Source organism: Sciurus carolinensis, chromosome 8, assembly GCF_902686445.1.
Source record: "Sciurus carolinensis chromosome 8, mSciCar1.2, whole genome shotgun sequence".
NCBI classification, from domain to species: domain Eukaryota; kingdom Metazoa; phylum Chordata; class Mammalia; order Rodentia; family Sciuridae; genus Sciurus; species Sciurus carolinensis.
The window spans coordinates 49,761,660-49,787,210 of NC_062220.1; the positions used below are offsets into that span (position 1 = coordinate 49,761,660).

General features: G+C 34.1%; 1 protein-coding gene across 2 annotated transcripts in view; it reads left to right on the forward strand.

Annotated features, from left to right (window-relative positions):
* Pex1 (peroxisomal biogenesis factor 1) overlaps window positions 1-25,551 on the forward strand; it is a 46,298-nt gene that overhangs the window by 5,505 nt on the left and 15,242 nt on the right. For both annotated transcript variants that reach the window (XM_047562179.1, XM_047562180.1), the window contains exons 2-15: window positions 946-1,089; window positions 6,538-6,621; window positions 7,325-7,439; window positions 7,537-8,303; window positions 10,769-10,888; window positions 13,762-13,885; window positions 14,109-14,224; window positions 15,154-15,236; window positions 16,347-16,479; window positions 18,706-18,802; window positions 20,068-20,238; window positions 21,469-21,623; window positions 24,033-24,222; window positions 24,441-24,607. In XM_047562179.1, coding sequence (XP_047418135.1) covers window positions 946-1,089; window positions 6,538-6,621; window positions 7,325-7,439; window positions 7,537-8,303; window positions 10,769-10,888; window positions 13,762-13,885; window positions 14,109-14,224; window positions 15,154-15,236; window positions 16,347-16,479; window positions 18,706-18,802; window positions 20,068-20,238; window positions 21,469-21,623; window positions 24,033-24,222; window positions 24,441-24,607 — 2,466 coding nt within the window. The remainder of the gene's footprint in view (window positions 1-945; window positions 1,090-6,537; window positions 6,622-7,324; window positions 7,440-7,536; window positions 8,304-10,768; window positions 10,889-13,761; window positions 13,886-14,108; window positions 14,225-15,153; window positions 15,237-16,346; window positions 16,480-18,705; window positions 18,803-20,067; window positions 20,239-21,468; window positions 21,624-24,032; window positions 24,223-24,440; window positions 24,608-25,551) is intronic.

Here is a 25,551-nt window from a genome sequence, read left to right on the forward strand (position 1 = left end):
AACTTTCACCTTTTCACTTGAAGGAAATCCTTTATGAGTTCTCTTTGGCATGTATATCTGAATTGCCAGCATCACTCCTCCTCTGCTTTGGGACCATTGTTAATAAGTAAAAGTTACTTGTGATACTGAGACATTCATTTTGACAGCTGTTCAATGAATAACAGGCAAGTAGCATATACAGCATGAATATACTGGGCAAAGGAATGATTCACTACCCAGACAAAACAGAACAAGACAGACTTCATCATACTACCTCAGAACTTCTGAATTGTGTATTTCTGGAATTTTCCATTTAATATTTTTGGACCACAGATGTTGCTGTGTAACAAAAACTGGAAATCAGAATTGCAGTTACCTGGGGCCTGGTGTACTTGTTGCCTCATATTTAACTGAAGTAGTAACCTTACTTAATAATTTTTCTTGATACACATTTAAGGCAGTGCCAAGTTTTCACTATTGTAGAAAATACTGCAGAGCTGGGGAGATAGCTCAGCTGGTAGAGCGCTTGCTTTGCAAGCACAAGGCCCTGAGTTCGATTCCCAGTACCGCAAAAAAAAAAAAAAAAAAGAAAGAAAGAAAATACTGCAGATATCCTCTGGTGTAGTTTGTTTTTTCTCCTTAGTATCTTGAATACTCAAGTAGTTCTATTTGGCTCAAAGGCTAATAAGTTTCCCCATTGCCATTTTGAATTCTGAAATGGTTGAATCAGTTTATAATGCTGTCATAGGAATATAGGGATATTGGTTTCACGTTTAACATACTGATGTTGGGTGTTAGAAATGGTTATAGCTTTTTAAATGCTATGACAAATGTGAATAACCAAAGTATCAACTATCTATAGAAATTTTGTGTTTGTGTGTGTGATTTGGAGTAATAGTTTATGTTAATTCAGAAAAATATGTTAATTTTTAAAATTGTTTTCCCTCCCATTCCTTTTACAAATAGAATCAAGCAATAGAAGTAACCTGGGGTCATCAGCCTGCATTCTTGAGCTGGATAGAAGGCAGGCATTTTAATGATCAAGGTGAAAATGTAGCTGAAATAAACAGAGAAGTTGGCCAAAAGCTTGGACTCTCAAACGGGGGACAGGTAAGCACAAAATGATGACAGTGACTTTCTTCTAATGTCACATAATATAGCAATGGAAATAGAATTAAAAATTCCGATTTTTTTTTAAAGGAAGTGAGATAACACCTAACTTATATGCTAATTTGTAACTCTCTAGGATAATCAAATACACTATACTTTGTTGTTATCTTGCAGTTTAATGTGCTTCCTGCTCAGTTTAATTTTACTAATTTTCCAGGTTCCCAAATTTTGTTTTTATGAAATAATTTTTCCTTTATGAATGACTAGGTTTTATTATTATCAAACTTCATTTCCTTTGTTTTGCATATATTTTGTAACCTTTTATGATCTTACTATTTTTGTTTTGCCTATGAGTTTAATGTGCTTAAGTTGTTAAGCCCCAAAGCTTAAGCTCTCAGGTCTATTTTTAAAATTATGTTCACTAATTTATTCTTTTGAAATCTTTTAAAACTGTACGAGTAATACTTGTACACAATAAATATTTTACAATTGAAAGTAAAAATTGATTTTTCTTTTTATCTAACCCCAGCCTCAGAACAAACGTTTATTATTTATTGGGATCTCACTACAATTTTAGGATTTAAAGAACAAAATCATTCTTATTTTCTGTAATTTTTACCCTACAAAATAAATCACGTAACTTTCCATGCAGTCATCCCTCAGTATCTGTAGCAGATTGAATGCAGGACCTCCATGGATGCCACAGTCTGCAGACACTTAAGTATCTTATATAAAATTATATCATATCTACATGTATCCTATGCATATCTTCCTGTATGCTTAAAATCATGTCTAGATTACTGGTTATACCTAATACAATGTAAATGCCGTATAAATAGGTGTATTGTTTAGAGAATAATGACAAGAAAAAGCTATACATGTTCAGGTCAGACATAGTTTTTTTTCCCCTAAATACTATACATAATTGGTTAAATCTGTAGTTATGGAACCTACAAATACAGAGGGCCAACTGTATTACAAATGATATTGATTGAATCTTCCTCTGTATATATGATTCTTTATTGTAGCAGTACCACTAAGACCGTTTCCCAAAGCATCATTGATAGGAACAGAAAGTGGACTGGCTAACCCAGGAGTCCTTGGCTTCTAGATGGTCAGGAGCTGCTTTGTGCTTCTTCAGAATCCTAAACATACAGGTTGGGTGTCCTTTATTCTTGGGCCAGATGTATTTCATATTTTGCAGATTTTCAGATTTTGGAACATTTCCATAGACTTTTTACCACTTTGAGTATCGCCATTCCAAAAATCTGAAATCTGAAATGCTCCAAAATTTGAAACTTCTCAGAAAGTTTTAAGATTTTTGGACTGGAGTACTCAACCTGTTAACATGGAATGAAAGATTGAAGATGTGAATTAGAAAACCTAATGGGCTATACATTTAAAATTGTGATAGATGGGACTAAATTGCTTTTTTTTTTTTTTAATTATTTTTATTTATTTATTCTTTCTTTTTTTTTTATTATTGTATACAAATGGAATACATGTTGTTTCTCTATTTGTACATAGAGTCAAGGCATACCATTTGTGTAATCATACGTTTACATAGGGCAATGATATTTGATTATTTTTTTCCCTTCCCCCCCACCCCTCCCACCCCTCTTTTCCCTCTATACAGTCCTTCTTTCCTTCATTCTTACCGCTCTCCTTATCCCTAACCCTAAACCTAACCCTAAACCTAATGCTAACCCCTCCCACCCCCATTATATGTCCTCATCCGCTTATCAGCGAGATCATTCGTCCTTTAGTTTTTTGAGATTGGCTTATCTCACTTAGCATGATATTCTCCAGTTTCATCCATTTGCCTACAAATGCCATAATTTTATCATTCTTCATTGCGGAGTAATATTCCATTGTATATATATGCCACAGTTTCTTTATCCATTCATCAACTGAAGGGCATCTAGGTTGGTTCCACAATCTGGCTATGGTGAATTGAGCAGCAATGAACATTGATGTGGCTGTATCTCTGTAGTATGCTGATTTTAAGTCCTTTGGGTATAGGCCAAGGAGTGGGATAGCTGGGTCAAATGGTGGTTCCATTCCAAGCTTTCTGAGGAATCTCCATACTGCTTTCCAGAGTGGCTGCACTAATTTGCAACCCCACCAGCAATGTATGAGTGTTCCTTTTTCACCACATCCTCTCCAACACCTATTGTTGCTTGTATTCTTGATAATCGCCATTCTAATTGGGGTGAGATGAAATCTTAGGGTAGTTTTGATTTGCATTTTCCTTATTACTAGGGATGTTGAACATTTTTTCATATATCTGTTGATTGCTTGTACATCTTCTTCTGTGAAGTGTCTATTCATTTCCTTAGCCCATTTGTTGATTGAATTATTTGTATTCTTGGTGTAGAGTTTTTTGAGTTCTTTATAGATTCTGGAAATTAGCGCTCTATCTGAAGTATGGTTGGCAAAGATATTCTCCCACTCTGTAGGCTCTCTCTTCACATTACTGATAGTTTCCTTTGCTGAGAGAAAGCTTTTTAGTTTGAATCTATCCCAGTTGTTGATTCTTGCTTTTATTTCTTGTGCTATGGAAGTCCTGTTAAGGAAGTCTGATCCTAAGCCAACAAGTTGAAGATTTGGACCTACTTTTTCTTCTATAAGATGCAGGATCTCTGGTCTGATTCCGAGGTCCTTGATCCATTTTGAGTTGAGTTTTGTGTAGGGTGAGAGATAGGGGTTTAATTTCATTCTATTGCATATGGTTTTCCAGTTTTCCCAGCACCATTTGTACAGATCGAGGTGGTTTATCAGAGCAGGGCAGGGCAGCTAGAGTCTTCCCCAGGTAGCCTTCCACACTCCGGTGGTGGGCTCCTCCCACACGGCCAACTGCACGGTGCAGGCCCCCAGTGAGAGCATTTCCGCACAGAGCCAGCTCCAAACCCTGGAACCAGTAGGGGGCTAGGGGCAGCTTTCTTCGGATGCACGGCATTATCAAAGTCCTCCAAGACATCAGGCTACTGAAGGCTGGGAGGTGATACACTGGAAATCTACCGGGACACTATAAGCCAATAGCGGAAAACTGCAATATCTCAGGGTCCCACTGACAGCTGACCAATATGAGAAAACAAGGGAAGAAAATGTCCCAAACAAACCTAGATACTACATCAATAAAACCCAATGACAGCACAGCAGAAGAAATGTCAGAAAGGGAGTTCAGAATGTACGTAATTAAAACGATCAGGGAAGCTAATGAGGAGATGAAAGAGCAAATGCAGGCATTGAAGGAGGAGATGAAAGAGCAAATGCAGGCATTGAATGATCGCACCAATCAACAGTTAAAAGACCAAGTACAGGAAGCAAGAGATCATTTCAATAAAGAGTTAGAGATACTGAAAAAACAAACAAACTGAAATACTTGAAATGAAGGAAACAATAAACCAAGTTAAAAACTCCATAGAAAGCATAACCAATAGGATAGAACACCTGGAAGACAGAACCTCAGACATTGAAGACAAATTATTTAATCTTGAAAACAAAGTTGGCCAAACAGAGAAGATGGTAAGAAATCATGAACAGAATCTACAAGAATTATGGGATATTATGAAAAGGCCAAATTTAAGAATTATTGGGATTGAGGAAGGCTTAGAGAAACAAACCAAAGAAATGAACAATCTATTCAATGAAATAATATCAGAAAATTTCCCAAATCTGAAGAATGAAATGGAAAACCAAGTACAAGAGGCTTATAGAACTCCAAACATATGAAATTACAACAGACCCACACCAAGGCACATTATTATGAAAATACCTAACATACAAAATAAAGACAGAATTTTAAAGGCCGCGAGAGAAAAGAATCAAATTACATTCAGAGGGAAACCAATAAGAATATCAGCAAATTTTTCAATCCAGACCCTAAAAGCTAGAAGGGCCTGGAACAACATATACCAAGCCCTGAAAGAAAATGGATGCCAACCAAGAATCTTATACCCAGCAAAACTTACCTTCAAATTTGACGATGAAATAAGACCCTTCCATGATAAACAAAAGCTAAATTGCTTTCTATTATCAGTTTCCCACAATAGTACATGAGGGTTCCACATCTTTTTAATGTGTTCTGAACACAAACCAATTTTATTCATGTATGATTTCATGATGAGAATAGATCACTAGACTTCAGCTTACCCTAAATTTTTGTGAGAATCTTAATATTTTAGCATCTAAAAGGTCACGAGATATCACAAACTTTAGTGCCTTATTCTCCAAACTTAGGAAAATGGAATATTTTGCTCACTCAGGATTGCATAGCAAGCTACAGTTTAGCTTGATTTGAGTGCATGGCACTTTTCCTGTGGGAAATACCAGCTTCCTAGTGCTAATTTAGATGTCTTAATTAGTACTTCAAACAGTGCTGCTTGCTTTTAATTCCCACTTGCTTCTAAGTGACATTTGTCTGATTTTCTGCAGATCCTCTCTATAAGACACTGTCTCCCAATGCATGGACATAACAAAGTGTACTTCCTAGACAAGAAGTCCTTAGCTTTTTGGTAGGCAGAAGTTGCTTTGTGCTTCTTCCAGAATCACCCTTCTAAATGGAATGTAAGGGAAGTACTGAGGCTAAATTGACTGAAGAGTATGAGATATGGTACTTGGGGAAATTCTGCTGCAGTTCACAAAAGCAGAAAGAATGTTTAACACTCAAGGACTTTGGATTTTATTCTCTTAATCCCCAGAATGCCTATAGAAGCGGGGGGGGGGAGTAAGAAGGTGAATTCTAGCTTATGGAGACATATTAGCATTTCATATATCTGTAGACTTGAATGAAGAGGTATTTATTTTATTTTACTTTTAGCTGTGAAAGGAGTATGCTTCTTAATAATTGTCTCTGATCTGTATTTCAGTGTTTTTCTCTTTTCTAGAAGCAGATGGCTTAAAGTGAGTTATAAAACTAACAATAGCAAAACTTCTAGAAACAGAGTATTATATATTAGCTTAAGACATGATTTGACACTCGTTTTTTTCTTGCATTTTTAAACTTATGTTTCTCTTTTTAATGATTACTCTTAACTTTTTTAAAAATATTTTTTAAATGGTCAATGGACCTTTTTAAAATTTATTTATATGCAGTGCTGAGGATCAAACCCAGTGCCTCACACGTGCTAGGCAAGTGCTCTACCACTGAACCACAGCCCCAGCCCTATTCTTACTTATTTTTAAAAAGTGTATTATGCTTGTATGTATTTTCTATAATTAGTTGGGAAACAACTTTTTCTAAAATGCTGAGTACATCAAGACCTAACTAAAAATAAGTACTTAATAAATAATTGTCACATGAACAATTATAAGTAAACTTAGACAAACACCCCCATACACACACATACACACATTCACACACAAAACTTACCTAAAGAGAGAACTTATTTTCTAGGAACACAGGAAAGTTTTTTAAAGTAGTTTTAAACTTTTTATTTTTTCCAGGTGTTTCTCAAGCCATGTTCTCATGTGGTGTCTTGTCAACAAGTGGAGGTGGAACCCCTTTCAGCAGATGATTGGGAGATACTGGTAAAGAAAAATTAAGGGATTGGAGACATAGCTCAGTGGTAAAGAGCTTGCCTAGTTTGGGTGAGGCCCTGAGTTCAATCCTTATTACCAGGGGAAAAAAGGTATTTATAACTGGGCACAGTGGCGCATGCTTGGAATCCCAGTGACTTGGGAGGCTGAGGCAGGAGGATCACAAGTTGGAGTCCAGCCTCAGCAACCTAGTGAGACCATGTCTTAAAAAATAAAAAGGACGGGGTTGTGGTTCAGTAGTAGATCACCCCTGGTTCAGTCTGCCACAAGAAAGGGAGGGCATGAAACTATCTCATTTTAAGGTTAAATTACTCAAAATATCAGTGTCCTTAAGATTTCTCTGGACCTCATTCTGAGTTGATTTCGATTATGAGAATGAATTGATAGAGATTTAATATTTAACAGAAAGACCATAGATTAAAAATTATACTGTATTCATTATTTATGCTGAAAGAATAGATTTTTAATTGCTCTTGCCACAAAAAAAATAAAGAAAAATGGATAACTGTGTGAGATGGTGGTTATGTTTATGTTTCACTATACTACATTCTTGCTATCTGTATGTATAATATCATGTTGTATACTTTATGTATACTTAAGGTTTATTAAAACAAAAAGAACGAATTGAGATTTCCTTACTAGACATGGAATGGACAAAATGTAAAGTGAATAATCTTTTGTCTGTTGGTTCCAGGAGCTGCATGCTGCTTCCCTGGAACAGCATCTACTAGATCAAATTCGGATAGTTTTTCCAAAAGCTATTTTTCCTGTTTGGGTTGATCAACAAACTTACATATTTATCCAGATTGGTAGGTGCTGTTATAGTATTTTCCATTATACTTTACACATAGTACTGAGTCCAAAGCAGAGATGTATGTGCACTAATGAGCTCTGTTTTCTTTGTAGTTGCACTAATGCCACCTGCCATTTATGGAAGACTGGAAACTAACACCAAACTCCTTATTCAACCCAAAACACGCCAAACCAAAGAGAATACATTTTCAAAATCAGATGACACATGTGGAAAATTTCATTTTTATGGAGGAGACCAAAAAAGAATGACAAAAGAATCTCAAACCAAGCAGTTTCAGTCAAATACTTTGGGAGTCATTGGGACTAATGAGACAGACTCAGAGGTTCCAATGGACTCATCATTAATACCAAGCTTATGGACTATGATAGGAAGCATTTTTTCTTTTGGATCTGAGAAGAAACAAGAAACATCCTGGGGTGCAACTGAAATTAATGCTTTCAAAAATATGCAGTCAGAGATTGTTCCTCTAGACAATATTTTCAGAGTATGCAAAACTCAGCCTCCCAGTATACACAGCACATCAGCAACTTCCGTGTTTCACAAACACTGCGCAGTTCATGTATTTCCATGGGACCAAGAATATTTTGATATGGAGCCCAGCTTTACTGTGACCTATGGAAAGGTAGTTAAACTACTTTCTCCAAAGCAACAACAAAGTAAAACAAAACAGAGTGTCCTGTCACCTGAAAAAGAGAAACAGATATCAGAGCTACTAGATCAAAAACAAATTAAAACAGATCACAGTCAAGAAGCTGATAAGGCTTGTGTGCTAAAGGTAGTCTGGAATGGACTTGAGGAATTGAAGAATACCATAAAATACACCAAAAATGTAGAATTTCTCCATCTTGGGAAAGTCTGGGTTAGTATGAATTTTATATTTTGGGGGATGACTTAAGTTGCTTATACTTCCTCTAATTTTGAATTAGAATAATGTTTTACATATAAATTAAAAACTAATAAGGAATACAATGTCTAAAATTCCTGGGGTGACACATTTCTGCTTGCATTAAAAGTTCTTACTTGGGTAAAGATTGTTCTTACTTGGGTAAAGATTTCCCAGCCATGTAAATTTGGAGAGGTATAGTCCCAGAAAGGTAAAAATGATTTGCCTGGGGTTGCATAGCTTATAAGTGGAAGAATTAGGATTCAAGTCCAGGCAGATTGACACTCAGGTTCATATTCAACATGGAGTGCCCTACAAAGCCTCACATCTTTAATACATGCAGAGAATTTCTTCCCAAGTTTTTGAAAATAAAAAAAGGACTTTTTATATATTGAGGAAAATGCCTAGTGTTGGGAGAGAACCAGGGCATGAGACAGCCTTGTTGCCCAGGATGGTACCTGACTGGGGACACCCCAAAACTGCTTTCCTGCTGGTGTCTGCTTTTTGACTTGTGTAAAGCAGGGAGAGAAAATTTATATGACATGAGTCACCAGTCTCATTTTTTTGAATCACTGAGAAGGGAGGCTTCATAGTGATTAGAAGGAGGAAACTGTTAACAATGGGAAGCAAAAAGGAGAGGGAAGGTTGTCTTTGTAGATTTCTTTTATTATCATAGTTTTACCTGTGATCTTTATGCAAGTAACTTACAAAATTTTAATCTGTTGGTTTTGATCTCTTTGACCCCAAAGCATTATTTCTGTTAGCTTTAAACCATTGGTTAACAAGATCCTACTGCAACTTCAAACTCAAATTGTCTGACACTGAAGTTGTAATTTAGCTATTTTTGTCATTAGACAGGAAACTCCTTTAACATCCTTGAAATCATGGTGAAGACAAGGGTGAAGAAGTGCCAATGGCAGATACCGGGGGACCATATAAGAAAGCAATAAGGAGTCTGTGCTTCCTGTTCATCATAAAGATTGAAGAGTAATAGGCAGTGAATGAGAAGTGATATAGTAATTGCCACTAGGTATTCAAACAGGCTTTACTTGGGAGGTCAGAATTGATAACTTGGGGATACAAATAATACATTAGTGTTGATTTGAGCCTTTATTACCCTGTGAAGTGATTTGTTTTAAAAACGGAAAACTTGATGGTTAAATTTGTCTTTCTAAAATTAATTAATTTTTAACTGACACATAAAACTGTACACATTAGTGAGGAACCATGTGATTTTTTTATATATGTATACATTGTATGTTTAGAATGTATTAGTCGTTAAGTGACAGTTTGTACCTTGAGTTTTTATGCTTTCATCTGCCATTAATAATGTCTGTACTTGCTATTTTAGAAATTTACACATTTAGTAAAGTGAGATTAAAGTCTTCTTTATGTCTTTCAGTGCTTTGATATTTAATATCTTTATTGAGATAAAATTTAAAAGGTACAGTTCATTTGTTTTTAGTATAATAGTTGTGCAACCATCACCTCAATCTTTTTAGAATATTTTCATCAATGGGAATGAGAAATTTTTCTCTTTGCCTTTTAGATTAAGTTTCTCTCTGAATTTAATTATATCTATGGCAGATTGTCTATGATTACCTTTGTACACTTCATCTTTTTTAATGGTTCTCAACTTCCACAGATAAAGACTGCTCAAAGATTGCCAGTATAGAGTGCTTGCCTCAAGCACAAGGCCCTGAGTTCGATCCCCAGTACTGGAAAAAAAAAAAAAAAAAAAGATTGCCAGTAACATTTAATTTGAATGTAGTTGTATCATGGTTTAAAATATTTTTATTATGGATAAAGTCAGGTACATTCATTTAGAGCTCTTAACTCTGAAGGTTATGTCAACAACAACAAAAAAGAAATATAGGGTTAAAATTAAAATGTATTTGTTATAACAATACCTGTACTTCCGTTTGGTTGTATTATTGCTAGAGTTGGAATGTTTGTGTTTCCTTGAAATACATAGAAATTCTTTGCCCAGTTGATGGCGTTAGGAGGTGAGATCTTTGAGCAGTGATTAGGCCATGAAGATGAGGCCCTTGTGAATAGGATTAGTGCCCTTACAGAAGAGACCCATGGGAACTTATTCACTCCTTCCACCATGTGGAGCATAGCAAGAATGGTATTCTCACAGGAAGGAGTATGAAGAGAACCCTCACTAGACACCAGATCTGTCTGTAGCTTTATCTTAGACTTTCCAGTCTCCAAAATTGTGAGAAATGAATTTCTGTTGTTTATAAGCCAGTTTATGGTATTTGTTACAGACACCCAATTTAAGATGGCTATTAGTCATTGTGATAGTTTCTGTAATTCACCTGAATTCTATGAATTTGTGAATTCATAGAAGCTAATACCAATATTTATACTATGAAATTTGTTTTCATCAATCTTTGAACATAATTGTTTTTTTTTTGTTTATTTTTAAATTTCAGATTCCAGATGACCTGAGAAAGAGATTAAATATAGAAATGCATGCAGTAGTCAGAATAACTCCAGTGGAAATTATCCCTAAAATTCCAAGATCTCTAAAATTACAACCTAGAGAGAACTTAGTGAGTTCAAATATATGTTATATCAAAATATTTATTTATATGTGTTATAATGTTTCTAGTTGCTAAATTATAAGAATGCTGTGCTTCTTTTTCCTAGGACAAAAAAGTCTTTTATTGTGTTAAAAAAAATGTAACATAAAACATTCCATTTTAACCATTTTTAAGTGCACAGTTCAGTGGCATTAACTACATTCATAATGTTGTGCTACCAACACCACAAACAGAAACTTCATATCCATTAAACAAAGACTCTTCAACTCCTGTCCCATTCACCCTCTGGTGACCTCTCACCTGTTCTGTATCTCTGTGAATTTGCTTATTCTAGATATTGCATATGAGTGGAATCATATTTGTTGTGTATATCTGACTTATTTTATTTATCATAGTCTTTTTCAAAGTCTGTCCATATTATGGCAGGTATACATATACGTATATGTTTATATATGTATTTATATACATACATATGCACACACATATATATATACACATAATACAACCCAAGTGTCTATCAACAGATGAATGAATAAGAAGTTTTATTTATTTATATATATATACACACACACATATATTTGTGTGTGTGTGTGTGTGTGTGTGTGTGTGTGTATATATGTATGTATATATAAAACCTTTTATTCATTCATCTGTTGATAGACACTTGGGTTATTTCTACCTTCTACAGGTAATTTTGTCTTTTTTTGATATTTTTGCCAGGCATGGTGGCTCGTGCCTGTAATACCAGCTACTCAGGGGGCTGACCAACCTAGTGAGACCCTGTCTCAAAAAAAAAAAAAAGTCTGGAATGTGGCTCAGTGGTAAAACTTGTTTGCCTAGCAAATATGAGGCCCTGGGGTTAGTCTGCAGTATTACCAAAAAAAAAAAGAAAGGTTTTTGCCATATCCATGTAAGTTTTTAAAACATCTCTCATGTCATTTGTGTTGCAGCCTAAAAGAGGGCTTGGGTGTTTTACTTGTCATTCTTTGAAAAACGGATATGGACAGGAAATGAAATATTGAACTTAACTTTAAAATCTTTTTGTAATGTCATATGTACCAGTTTGGGTTACTAGTCCTCAAATTACTATAATATAGGAAAATTATTATTGTATGTTTAAGAAATTCCAAACACAATTTAAACTTTTTCTGATAATTCAGATAGCACTTTGATTTCTCAGGATCGTGATAGTTGTTATGATGGAAGAACCAGTTTAATAACTTTCTAGGGGCTGGGGAGATAGCTAGTCGGTAGAGTGCTTGCCTTGTAAGCACAAGGCCCTGGGTTCCATCCCCAGCACCAAAAAAAAAAAAAAAAACTTTCTAGTTGATGAAACGTCAGATAAGCTAATTTATATTATCTGACTAAAGAAAAGGAAAACACATAGAATAAATGCTAATTTCTTAGTATTATATAACTTAGCATTTATCCCATCAACTATACCATGTACAGAGTTTTATTTTAACTGTTGGGTTAATTTTAGTATTTTTCAATACTCAGTCCCATATGTAAAAAAAAAAAAAATAGCTATTGGTCATTTGTTTTTGTTTTGTTTTTTTGTCTTAGTAATGGCATATTACTACAAAATTCATTCCCAATTCTTAATTGCATATTTTAGTGGAAACTTTATGACCTTTGGCAGGGTCTCTCTGGGTTATGATGATATCATTTGGAATATGAAGATAATCCGAAGGAACTAGGGGTTGCTTTCTAGTCCCAAAATTTTAAATTTCAAATAGTTCTCAGTTTAATTTTATGACTGTTTTTGTCTTTAGTTATATTGCCCAATAATATCCAAAGAAGTAACTATTTCTGTGATTGATTTTTGCAGTACTGGGGATTGAACGCAGAGTTGCTCTACCATTATGCATCCCCGGCCCTTTTTGATTTTTTATTTTGAGACAGAGCCTCACTAAATTGCCCAGGTTGGCCTCAAACTTTTGATCCTCCTGCCTTAACCTCCTGAGTTGCTGGGATTATAGGTGTGTGCCACTGTGTCCAGCTATTACTATCATTTTTTTAAAAAGTATGTATTTTTTAGTTGTAGATGGACACAATACCTTTATTTTATTTTTATGTGGTGTTGAGGATCAAGCCCAGTACCTCACACACACTAAGCCAACACTCTACCACTGAGCTATAACCTCAGTCCTGTGATCTTCTTAACTGAACTTCATCAGCAGATCTAAGCTTGACTGTGTGAAATGGATCAGAAATAGTTTGAGAAATGGTAGAATAGAGGTCTGTTTTCCTAGGCAAATATTAATATCTTTTCTAGATAAATTTTTATTAATTCTAATTTTTAATTTGAAATAGATTCAAAAGCTTAATTTAGAAACTTTAAAAAATGAGCCATGTTTTTCTTAGAATTTCTTTATACCTTTGAATGATTTATTAACACTCTAGTTTTATCTGGGTTGTGGGCAGCTTAAAAAAGAAACAGTGACTTAAACATGGAAGGGATTTCTCTTTCATATACCAGGGAGTTTGAAGGACTTTCTTGGTGATTAAACCATGCCATCAACAATCTAGACTCCATTGGTCTTTCTCTTCTTCAGCCTTAGCTATGACTTTCCTCCTCTTAGATGTAAAAGTTTGTTGTGCTATCGTCTGCACAGTGTTGGCATAAGGTTTATATTCCACTAAGCAGAAGGAAAGACACAAGGCAAAAACCTCTTTGCACAATTTCTTTACTTTGATTAGGTTAAAAAGCCCTTTCTGGTAACTAATTGTACACCATTGCCCAGAGTGAAGTCACTCTATGAACATCCTGTATTGGTTTGTTTAGTTAAGGTTTACATTTTATGAGGAAGATAAGATGTTTAAAATAAGGGTGTTAATCTTAGGATGATTAATTGCTATTTTTCTCTTTTCTCTGGCAGCCTAAAGACATAAGTGAAGAAGATATAAAAACTGTGTTCTATTCATGGCTACAGCAGTCTGCTACCACCTTGCTTCCTTTGATAATATCAGAAGAAGAATTTATTAAGCTGGAAATGAAAGATGGTGGGTAAATTTGTCTTGTGGACATTGTTTTTCTACTGAGCTAGTTATAGCATTTTTAATTGTTTTTCTAACTTGAGTCACATGTGACCTGTGAAACAATAATGATATTAAACAGATTTTTCCTTATTGAAGATTTAATTTAAATATTGTTGATATTTAAAATCTTAAATTACTTCATCTCAATTTCAGTACTAACTCAATTTATTACTTCTTTTATCAATAGGGTTGAAAGAGTTTTCTCTGAGTATAATTCATTCTTGGGGAAAAGAAAAAGAACAAGAAAAAGAAAAAAATATTTTTCTGTTGAGTACTAATCTGCTTCAGAAGACCACAATACAAGTAATTATATTTTATTGAATATTTAATAAAATAATATTTGTTACATGTGATTTATTGGTAATAAAGTATGAATTTCCTTGCAACCTAAATTGTATTAGAAACTCAAATGATAAGATTAAGGAATAACTTGATTTAAAATATTTTATACTATAATCACTAAAAGTTATTGATATAAATTATTGATTTATCCTAAATTTTAAAATCAGTGTGTCAGCACAGTTAAGTTTCAGGAATAGAGTTGATTGTGTTAACTGGCAAGTGAATCATGATTTAAAATTGTCCTATTCATATTTCTATATGAAATTTTGTTATATTATTTTGACAGTTCTAATTTGCAACTTTTCACAATTAAGAAAAGCTAACTTTTCTTCCAGAAGTATTTTAAGAGCAGTCTCTTTAGAATGTTATAGTTTAGGGGACTGGGGATATAGCTCATTTGGTAGAGTGCGTGCCTTACATGCACAAGGCCCTGGGTTCAATCCCCAGCACTACCAAAAAAAAAAAAAAGAATGTTATGATTTAGTTAAAATATTTGCTCTTCTTATAGAATTGAAGATGTGCTAGTTTAGAATTTCAGTGGTTTATAACTGCTTTCTTTTGAAATATAATTGAAAGAATACCATTCAGAGAAGATACAAATGTAAAAATTGTAAAAAGAATAAATTTGACACTAATCAAAATTGCAGGTAAAGACATATTTGTAAAATGTTAAGGAGATAACATTCTTTCTGCTCATTGACCATAAATGTTTATCTTCCCTGGATGAGAAAATTGTTACTGTAGGCATGTTTTAGGTAATGATATTGCATGCACAATTTATCTATTCTCTCTGGTGTAACAGAATCAGCAATTCATTTCTCTGGGACCCAAGAAAACAGGCAAAAGATATAACTTTGAAATGTAAAACTAATTTTTCCTTGCTACTATAGGTCCTTCTAGATCCTATGGTAAAAGAAGAAAACAGTGAGGAAATTGACTTTATTCTTCCTTTTTTAAAGCTGAACTCTTTGGGGTAAGAAGTTATGGCCAAACTAGCATGTTTGGAGACATGTTTTGACATTATCTCTGGCAGGGTTTCTTTGTGTAAACATTAATGCCAGCAAATGATCTTACTTATGTGTTAATAGATATTTTTTCCAGGATTGTCTCTGTCTTCACAGATAGAGTAGAAATTTGCCATGTCTTCTTAGATAGAAGTTTGAAGTTTTTAAAAAATTTTACTTCAAGTATTGATTTGTGAGAAAAAAAAAAGAATTGATTTGTGAGAAGCATCTAGATATAACAGATCATATGTGCTTAAACAGAACAATAATTCTTACAGCAAATAAATGCATTTTGAAAGTTAAATCCAAAAACATGAGTTGAATGTTTTAAAATATTTCAAATTAAGTTATTCCTTCACTATCTTCTTGTAATAATTGGGATTATTTGTGTTTCCTCAACTTTTCAGACAAAAAAGAACCTCCTCTTATTTATTTTATAGAATATATGAGAATCTCATATAAATATTACCCCTTAGAATTCTTCAGAAGTTCTTTGATATATAGTAGTGATGTAGTTTCCAATAGTCTGTAAATGTTTTAATTAATTAAAGCATAAAGTAAAAATGTTGAAATACAATACAGTGTGCATTAATAGAAAGAAAAATCTCTTCAGATTTCAATTGTTTATATTTCTATTATCATAGAAGTCAAGAAAGTTAAAGTTTATGTTTGTATAATCTACAGATTGAAACAGAATTTCAAAGGTGTTGTTTAAGAGGATATAAGTCTTCAGTAATCCTAAACACTTCAAAAGCACCCACTTATTATATCGATTACCGAATTACAAATATTTTGAGGGTTAAGGAGTGTTTATGTGTGCTAAGACAGATCCTTTAATCCTATTAGGGCAAAACTGTTAGTTACTGCACAAGTTTTAAAGTAATAAAATTAATTTTAAAAGCTATGAATCAGATGTAGCATTATAATCAGTATACCTTCTCTTAACTAAATGAGAATTTCTAAGATTTTATTTCCTCTTTTAAAATTCATTATTTACACCAGGAAGGGAAGTTTTAACATTGTTTTATTGCTAGATTTTATCTTGCTTCAGTCTTTTATCACCTAACAATATTTTGCAGAGGAGTGAATTCCTTAGGCGTATCCTCCATGGAGCACATCACTCATAGTCTCTTGGGACGCCCATTTTCTCGGCAGCTGAAGTCCCTTGTTGCAGGACTTAGGAATGGAGCCCTTTTACTAACTGGAGGAAAGGTATTTGGTTAAAATGTGCTTTTTCACTAATAACTTCTAATTACTCTCTCTTTGTGTTTTAACCATCTGTTATACAGGATTGTTATAAGTTAAAAAATTCATTAACATTTTTGTATACCTGTATTAGGTATTGAGGGAGTGATGATGAATAAGACTGATGGTCTCCTTACCCTTTTTCTGTCAATTAATATGATTATATGACTTTTCTTTTTTTAGACTATTGATAGAGTTGATTGAGTTTTGAATGTTGAACCAGCCTTGCATACCTGTAATAAGTCCCATTTGGTGTTGTGGTATATCATTATGCATTGCTGAGTTCTACTTAGTAGTGTTCTGTTAGTTTTTTGGGAGGGTTGTTTTTGTTTTTGTTTTTATTTGGTTTGGTTTGGTTTGGTACTAGGGATTGAACCCAGGGGTGCTTTATCACTGAACTACCTCCCCACCCCTTTTTGTTTTTTAGTAGAAGACAGCATCTCTCTACATTGCTGAGGCTGGCCTCTAACTTGTGATTCTCCTACCTCAGCCTCCCAGGAGTTCCCTTACCTTCTTTTTTGGAGAAGATATAATTGGTGTCATTCTTCTTTAAATGTTTGTTAAAATCTTCAGTGAAACCATCTCGGCCTAGACATTCTTTATCATTACCTTTTTGATTACAAATTTATTTTCCATAATGTTTTTAGGACTATTCAGTTAATCTCTTTTACCTTGGCTTAATAAATAATTGGTGATTTCAAGAATTTGATCCAATTCCTGTACAGTGTCAAATCTGTGAGCATAAAGTTGTCTTCTGTTATTATGTTTTAATCCCTGCAGGATCTGTTGTGATACACTATTTCCTGATATTGGTGATTTGTGTCTTTATGTTTCTTGTGGTGCTGAGGATTGAATCCAGGGCCTCAAAGGCACATGGATGTGGCTTAGTGGTAGAGCACTTGCCTTGCATGTGTAAAGAACTGGGTTCAGTTCTCAGCACCACATATAAATAAATGAATAAAATAAAGGTCAACAACGAAAAAAAATTAAAAAAAAAGAATTGGAATCAGCATAAATGTGTACTAGAAGGAACTTATTAAATAGTATGGTTCTATGTATGCCCAGGGTTGTGTACCAAGGAGCCAATGCAGCTCTATATTTGTTGACATGGAAAGAGAACAATTATTTATTGTTAAGGAAAAAAGTCAACAAATTTCACCATTATGTATAACTATAATGTGTCAATACAAAATAGTGAAAAACATCAAAACCTAACTTTAAAAAATCAGATTATTAAAAAAACTTCATGAATATTTTAGTCCCATTTTTATAAATTTACTTAAAATATAGATTATCTGGAAGTATGATAAATATCAAAAGAATTGACAGCATTTGATTCTGCAGACCAGGATGATTACAGAAGGTTTTTTACCTTTCTTTAATAATCCAAGTATAATTATTTTGCATTTTTATATAATTATTTTACAATGAGAAAAAACTAAATATTTTACCTGGAATAAAAAACACACATTGGATTAAAACCAGTGTACTGTTTTAATCCAGTGAAACTGTTTACTTTTACATGCAATTAGTTTTATCTGCCTCTATGTCTGAAGGTCCCACTGTGTGCTAACAGTAGTCACAGGTAATCATCATGAATCACTAAGAATGTGTTAATTAAAATTAGTTATTGTAAGATAACAGAGAAATGAATAATAATTTTTTTCCATTAAAAATCATTTGAAACTTAAGTGGGAATGTTTCATTTACCTTAATGAATTAATGTAGGGCTGGGATTGTGGCTCAGTGGTAGAGCACTTGCCTCGAATGTGTGAGACACTGAGTTCGGTTCTCAGCACTGCATATAAATAAATAAATTAAAAGTTTACCAGTGGCTAATAAAAATATTTTTTAAAAAAATTAATGTGTATATTATTCCCTTCTATTAATAATAAAGCATTACCTGTTTTTAAATGTTTTGATTTAAATATTAGTGGTTATTTTAACTAACAAGTTGTAAAAATTCAGGTGTTCATTCTCTGTCTGTGCACTGTAATGAACATAGTTTACAGCAAACTCCTAGCACGTTAGCAGCTTAAAGAAAGATCTAGAAACATCAGAATCCCCCACTGCAGCTAGGCTAATATCCACTTACTGATTGATAAGACTGGATTTTGGTGGTTGCTACAATGACAGATACCTGTTTCTGTGATTAAATATATTGAGAGTTCTGATGAAGCAATTATTTTCTAGGGAAGTGGAAAATCAACTTTAGCCAAAGCAATCTGTAAAGAAGCATTTGATATGTTGGATGCCCATGTGGAGCTGGTTGACGGTAAAACTTTACGAGGTATGAAATGTGGTAACACTGTGTAAGTCCTATATTTTATAGACAGGAATGTTGTTATTAATCTAATAAATACAAATATCACCAGATCTTTAACTCTTCTGCTTCTCCTTAGTCACTGAAAGTCCTTACTTTTAATATTTTTTGATAAATTTCTAAAATTGTATTTGATGGAGGCCTAATTTTTTCTTTTCTAGCCAAAACCCTTTTAGACTGTATTCCTGGAAATGCCAGCTTACATCACTTTTGTATACTTTGGGTATACACGATCTCTGAATTATTATGGGGGTGGATAAGCGGGTGCCTGTGGACAGCAATGAAGAGAATTACAGTTTACCATATGATACTTTTGTTCTTTTTAAAGTCAGTTTTTTTAAATCTATGATGTCATAAGAAACTAAAAAATAGCCTTTAAAATCCCTTTATTTCATTTGCTATAAAGGAGATTTTAGAAGCACTGTCCCTCAGAGTCCTGCTTGAAGCCACATGAGAAAATTTTAATTTAGTGCTAAAGGGATTTAACTCAGGGGCACTCGACCACTAAGCCACATCTACCTTAGCCTCCCGAGCTGCTAGGATTACAGACATGGCTATATCAGTTTATGAATTTGTATAGTATACTGCCTGTTCTTTGAAAATTGAAACTTTGTTCCTCACCAGCAAATTTGAAGCCAATTTTGCAATTTAAATATAAAAATTTTAGTATCTCCAGTTCAGTGTTCACTTTTACCTGAATCTTTTTTTTTTTTAAGTGATATTGAGAATTAACTCAGAGGCATTTTACCACTGAGTTACATCCCCACCTCTTTTTATATTTTAGACAGGGTCTCAATAAGTTGCTGAGGCTTACCTCAAATTTTCAATCTTCCTACCTTAGTTTCCTGAGTAGCTGGGATTACACGCATGCACCACCATGCCTGGCTATCTGAATCTTGAACCTTTATGTTTTCCCATGTCCTATTTTTATTTAATTATTTTATCATAACCATCTGAAATTCTCTATGGAGTAAAACTGTATATAATAAATACATAAAGAAATAGCTTATTTCTTTGCTCTAAAATTTGGCACTTTACTGAATCCTTTGAGACTTTAATTGTACCATGCCAGTAATTAAGAAGTTTATTTACTTAACACATTTTGTGATTGTTACATTAACAAAACATGGATTAAAAAGTTAAATTAATATTGAACTCTTCTAATGCTTTTGGAAAGATAACCTGAAATTTTTAGCCCTGAAGTAACTTTAAATCATATCTTCTGTACTAAGGAAAAAGGCTCGAAACCATACAAAAAACCCTAGAGGCAGCTTTCTCAGAGGCAGTATGGAGGCAGCCATCTGTTGTTCTGCTGGATGACTTGGATCTCATTGCTGGACTGCCTGCTGTCCCGGAACACGAGCATAGTCCTGATGCGGTGCAGAGCCAGCGGCTTGCACATGGTAATACATACTCTGCTGACTTAAGGCCTCCTCCTTTTGTCAGTCATCAGTTTTAGTCTTCATGGTAAATCTACTGTTTATGGAGAATAGTATATATGGTAGGTTATGTATTGTTTTTAAGGCCTCTGGTAGCATTCTGCAGCTGTTTTGTATTTTTTAAAAATGGTAGAGGAAAACACTGAAAATACTACCATTTCATGGTTAGTGTTTGGGGCCTTTTCATTCTCCTTTACTTACTAGAAACTGCTTAATTTATAGATTTATTCTTGCTTTTGTTCGTTTGGCAAATATTTTTTGAATGCGTTTGTGAAGTCTGTATTCTCAAAGTCAAGAAGAAAGAACAATGAACAGACAATTTTAGTGCAGAATGATAATAAGGATGACTACCATGAGTGCCCTTTGTGGGAGACGACTTGCTTTGCACTCTATATATAGATAATCTGGTTTTAGTGGTCAGTAAGTGGAAATTAAGAGAGAATAAGTAATTGGACCAAGGAGATCAATGAGGAGATGGTAGCATATACCAAGCTAGAAATAGGGTACTATAGGATCATATAACCTAAATTGGGAGTGAAGTAGTGTAAGTGGAAGTAGTAGAAGTGGAAGACTTTTTGGAGGAGTTTATAACTGAGTAGAGTTTTTTTTGAGGAGTAGAAATTAGCATGAAGCAATTTCATGCTAATGAAGAAGCAAAGGAAGTATAGTCCACAGGGAAAGGTACAGAGGTATAAGAAATCATGGTATGTTGGGGAATATGCCACTAGTCAGAATTCAGAGTGCAAGAAAAGAATTGGTGGGGAGGTGAGACTGACCTTGAGCTGTCTCAAGGTTCTTGAGAGCTGAAATAGGTACAAAGTATAACTAGAGTGACTTAATAACTAATTTTAATCTCAAATTTTGAGTTCTATAGTACCTGTAAAACTAGTATTCTAGTCTTAAACTGAATGCTAAATACTGGATCTGTTAATCTATCATTTAATGAAGTACTTCAGATTTCTGAATCAGGACTCAGATATACATTACTAATGTCTGTTTTCTTTCTGACCACCTCATACCAAACCTTGCAAGACATTGGTTGGAAAGAGATTTTTCAGGAAATCACAGAAATGTGAGCGATATTTTGGTTAATAAACAATTTTTTGTTTGTTGGTCGGTTAGTTGGGTTTTTTTGTTGTTTAGTAAACAGCTTTTTATCCCCCTGAGCTGTTACAATATATTGCTTAATTCTAGCTTTGAATGAGATGATCAAAGAATTTATTTCCATGGGAAGTTTGGTTGCACTGATTGCCACAAGCCAGTTTCAACATTCTCTGCATCCTTTACTTGTTTCTGCTCAAGGAATTCACATATTTCAGTGTGTCCAGCACATTCAACCTCCTAATCAGGTAATACATTAATAAGATTATTGAAATATTCCCCTCTTTATATAAATTATTTTTTATGTATTAGGTACTTATAGTTTTAAACTTAATGTTTCTAAGTGATCATAAGGATATTTAAAAGCCACATTTAGTATATGTTGTGCTAAGTGCACAAATTATAATTTATAACCATCCGCAATGTTATCATGTTCTTTCTGAGAAAGAGCCTTGTCTGAAAATAGTATTTCTTCTGAATGAGATAGAACAGTGAGAAATGTGGACAGATGTATTTCAAAAAATTGATTAAGCATTTTTCGTACTAGCACATATAGTCTGTAGTCCTCTTTGGTAATTCATGCTCAGAAGGGTTTTAGTGACATTGAAGCGAAAGAAATATGTTTTGGAACTGAGAAGTATGTTTTAAATTTTTGTTTACCTGGTGTCTTACCTGGTGTCTACCCTAAGTATTCATGCCCTATGCTGTTTACCTGTTGTCAACAAACAAAAGTTTTTTTTCTGTTATTAAATGCAACACAGTGGTAGTAATGTTGGTCACTAGATGTTTTTAGAAATAAGTTTTATAGGAACAATCAAAAAAGGCACTCTTAAGGAACCATATATTACTAAAACTGCTTCTTATTTGAAAAAGAAATGGCAATCATTTATCAATGTGACTTTTTTTAAACACCTTTATTGAGGTATAATTGAAATACAACCAACTTACATATTTGAAGTGAACAGTTTAATCAGTTTTAACGTGTGTGTATCTGTATACCTATACATATGTACGTGTATGTATGTGTGAGTATATGTATGTGCATACACATATACATACATCATTGCAACCATCACAACAGTTAAGCTTAGAAACATTTCCATCACTCCCACAAGTTTCATGGTACCTTTTTGTAGTCTATCCCTCTTCTACTTCATTCCTAGGCAACCACTAATCTGCTTTCTGTCACTTTAAATTATGTGAACCTGATTTTTCTCCAAATATATGTAATCATGCTCCACATAAAGACATTTGAGTCACTTATGGACCACATATATCATGGTGGTCCAATAAGATTATAATGGAAGAGAAAAATCCCTATTACCTAATTTATAGCTCTAGGCATTGTAACATCCTAGTACAACACATTATTCATGTTTGTGGAGATGCTGGTGCAAATAAGCCTGCTGCCACTCATATAAAAGTATAGCACAATTATGTGCAGTATATAATACCTAAAAGTGATAATAAATAATGGTTACTGGTTTATGTATTTATTGACTATTTTTTTATCATTTTAGAATTTACCTCTTCTTATTGAAAAAAAATTGACTAAAATAGTAATGCCTCATACATCTCATGTTTACCACAGCTCTTGATTGTTCCATTTCCTCTTTTTCATCATTCTTGTTTTGTTTATCATGGCCCTTAAGCATACAAAATTCACTGCTAATATTACCAGAAGAAGGCCAGCTCAAGGGACTGACCTGGAATCAAAAGTGATTAAGGACTGCAAAGGTAGAAAATCAGTGATGATTATCACTTACCAGTCAGGCATGTTCTTTTCCACATAGACAATCATAAAGAATCAGAACAAAGTGACAGAAGTTGTTGAAGGATCTGCTTTATTAAAAGGATGAGCAAAAATTTGAGAAGAGCCTTTATTAGATAAGGATAAATTTCTAATGACCTGAATTAAAGACCAGACACCAAAGTGTATGCCTCTCAGCACCATGATCATGGCCAAAGAGTTTATTGATGATGTTAAAAGAAAAGGTTAGGGGCTGGGGTTGTGGCTCAGTGGTAGTGCACTTGCCTAGCACATGCGAAGCACTGGATTCAATCCTCAGCACCACATAAAAATAAATAAATAAGATAAAGGTATTGTTTCCATCTATAACTAAAAATATTTTTTAAAAAAGAAAAGGTTAGGCTGGGGATATAGCTCAGTTTATAGAGTGCTTGTGCCCTGGGTTCAATCCCCAGCACTGCCCAAAAAAAAAGGAAAGAAAGAAAAAGAAAAATTTGGCCTAACCGTGTTACATTTATTATTAGCTTTGTTTTAAAGCAATTTGAGAGTCATTATTCTTTATATACATGAAACTAAAGGGGCGAGTCTGAGTGCTGATGTGAATCAACTGAAGAATTCATGGAAACTACTAGATAGTAGTAGCTGATTTGGGAGAAAAATTACTTGCCAGAGCAAATCTGTCAAGAGCAGTTTGACAGAACAAATCTGACAGAGCAATAGGCTATACTATATAGCCTAGGTTTGTAGTAGTCTGTACCACATATATTTGTGTAAGGCCAGTCTGTGATGTTCACATAATTGATAAAACTGTGTTTTTGGAACATATCCCCATTGTAAAGCGATGCATAACTACTAAAATGTGCAGGTGAATATAATCAGTAATTTGAATTTTGTGTTTTTTCTTTAGGAGCAAAGATGTGAAATTTTACATAATATAATAAAAAATAAACTTGACTGTAATATAAACAAGTTCACTGATCTTGACTTGCAACACATAGCTAAAGAAACTGAAGGGTTTGTAGCTAGAGATTGTACAGTGCTTGTGGACCGAGCCATACATTCTCATCTCTGTCATCAGCCTGTATCCACCAGGGAAGGTACGTTTTATTATTAAAAACTGAATTTGGGGTTTTCTTTCTATTATAGAGAAACATAATTGTAGTAAGGCAAGAAATAGAAATATTCCATTTTAGCCTTTGGGTAAGTTGTTATTTGAGTAGAAAATTAGTATTTCCAACTAAAATAAAATGGCATATTTAAAAAATTCATAGATTGCAATATAACACCAAAAGAAACTTTGTTTATTTTTAAACAGAATTAGTTTTAACAACAACAGACTTTCAGAAGGCTCTCAAAGGATTTATTCCTGCATCTCTACGAAATGTCAACTTACATAAGCCTAGAGACCTGGGCTGGGATAAGATTGGTGGATTACATGAAGTTCGGCAGATACTCATGGATACTATCCAATTACCAGCCAAGGTACTTTTAAAAAAGGAAAACAGGGCTGGGGAGATAGCTCAGTTCGTAGAGTGCTTGTCTGTCAAGCACAAGGCCCTGGGTTCAATCCCCAGCACCACCAAAAAAAGGAAAACAGATACTTTTCCCAGAAGAAACCTGAATCATTGGCTTTGGCTCTTTATATGTTGGCTTATGCAATCTTAATTTGATTGAACATTGTTTTACTGAGTTAGCAGATAAATGCCCAGCACTATTTTGGGTACTTTAACAGATTTTTTTTTTTTTTTGTATTTGATACACTTTTTACCCATCAGAAATTTTTAAGAAAAGCTTAGGTGATATTCCCAATAAATGCATTTTGAAGTGAATTTCATATTTCTGTTTGAATCATTCAGATTATACTAAAGCAAAATGAACTGTCTGCTGGGATTTGAACAGGAACGGAAAGGTATAATCTAGGAGGTGAAAGAATCATTTATATCTACAGGACTGGTGGAGTAAGTCAGATTTCTAGATTCTGGGGATCAGTCCTAAAAAGGCAGAGTTGGCAGGCAGCATAAGTTATGTAGATGGCAGAATAAAGGGAACAAAGGTAGATTATTCTTCAAATAGTAGCTGGGCACTGTGGTTCATGCCTGTAATCACAGCAGCTTGGGGGGCTGAGGCAGGAGGATCATGAGTCCAAACCAGACTCAGCAACTTAGCGAGGCCTTAAGCAACTCAGTGAGACACTGTCTCTAAGTGAAATACAAAATAGGACTGAAGATGTGGCTCAGTGGTGGAGTGCCCCAAGTTCAATCCCCTGTACACACACACAAAAAGATCATGCAGTATAATCGAAGAGGGAGTGTGTTTGAGTAAGGGACCTGTGCAAAGAAATGAAGAAATGGGATCTTGGGTTACATGTAGCTGGATGGCAGCTCCTGGGATTTGGTCACTGTTGGGCCTAGGACATATTGAGTTCA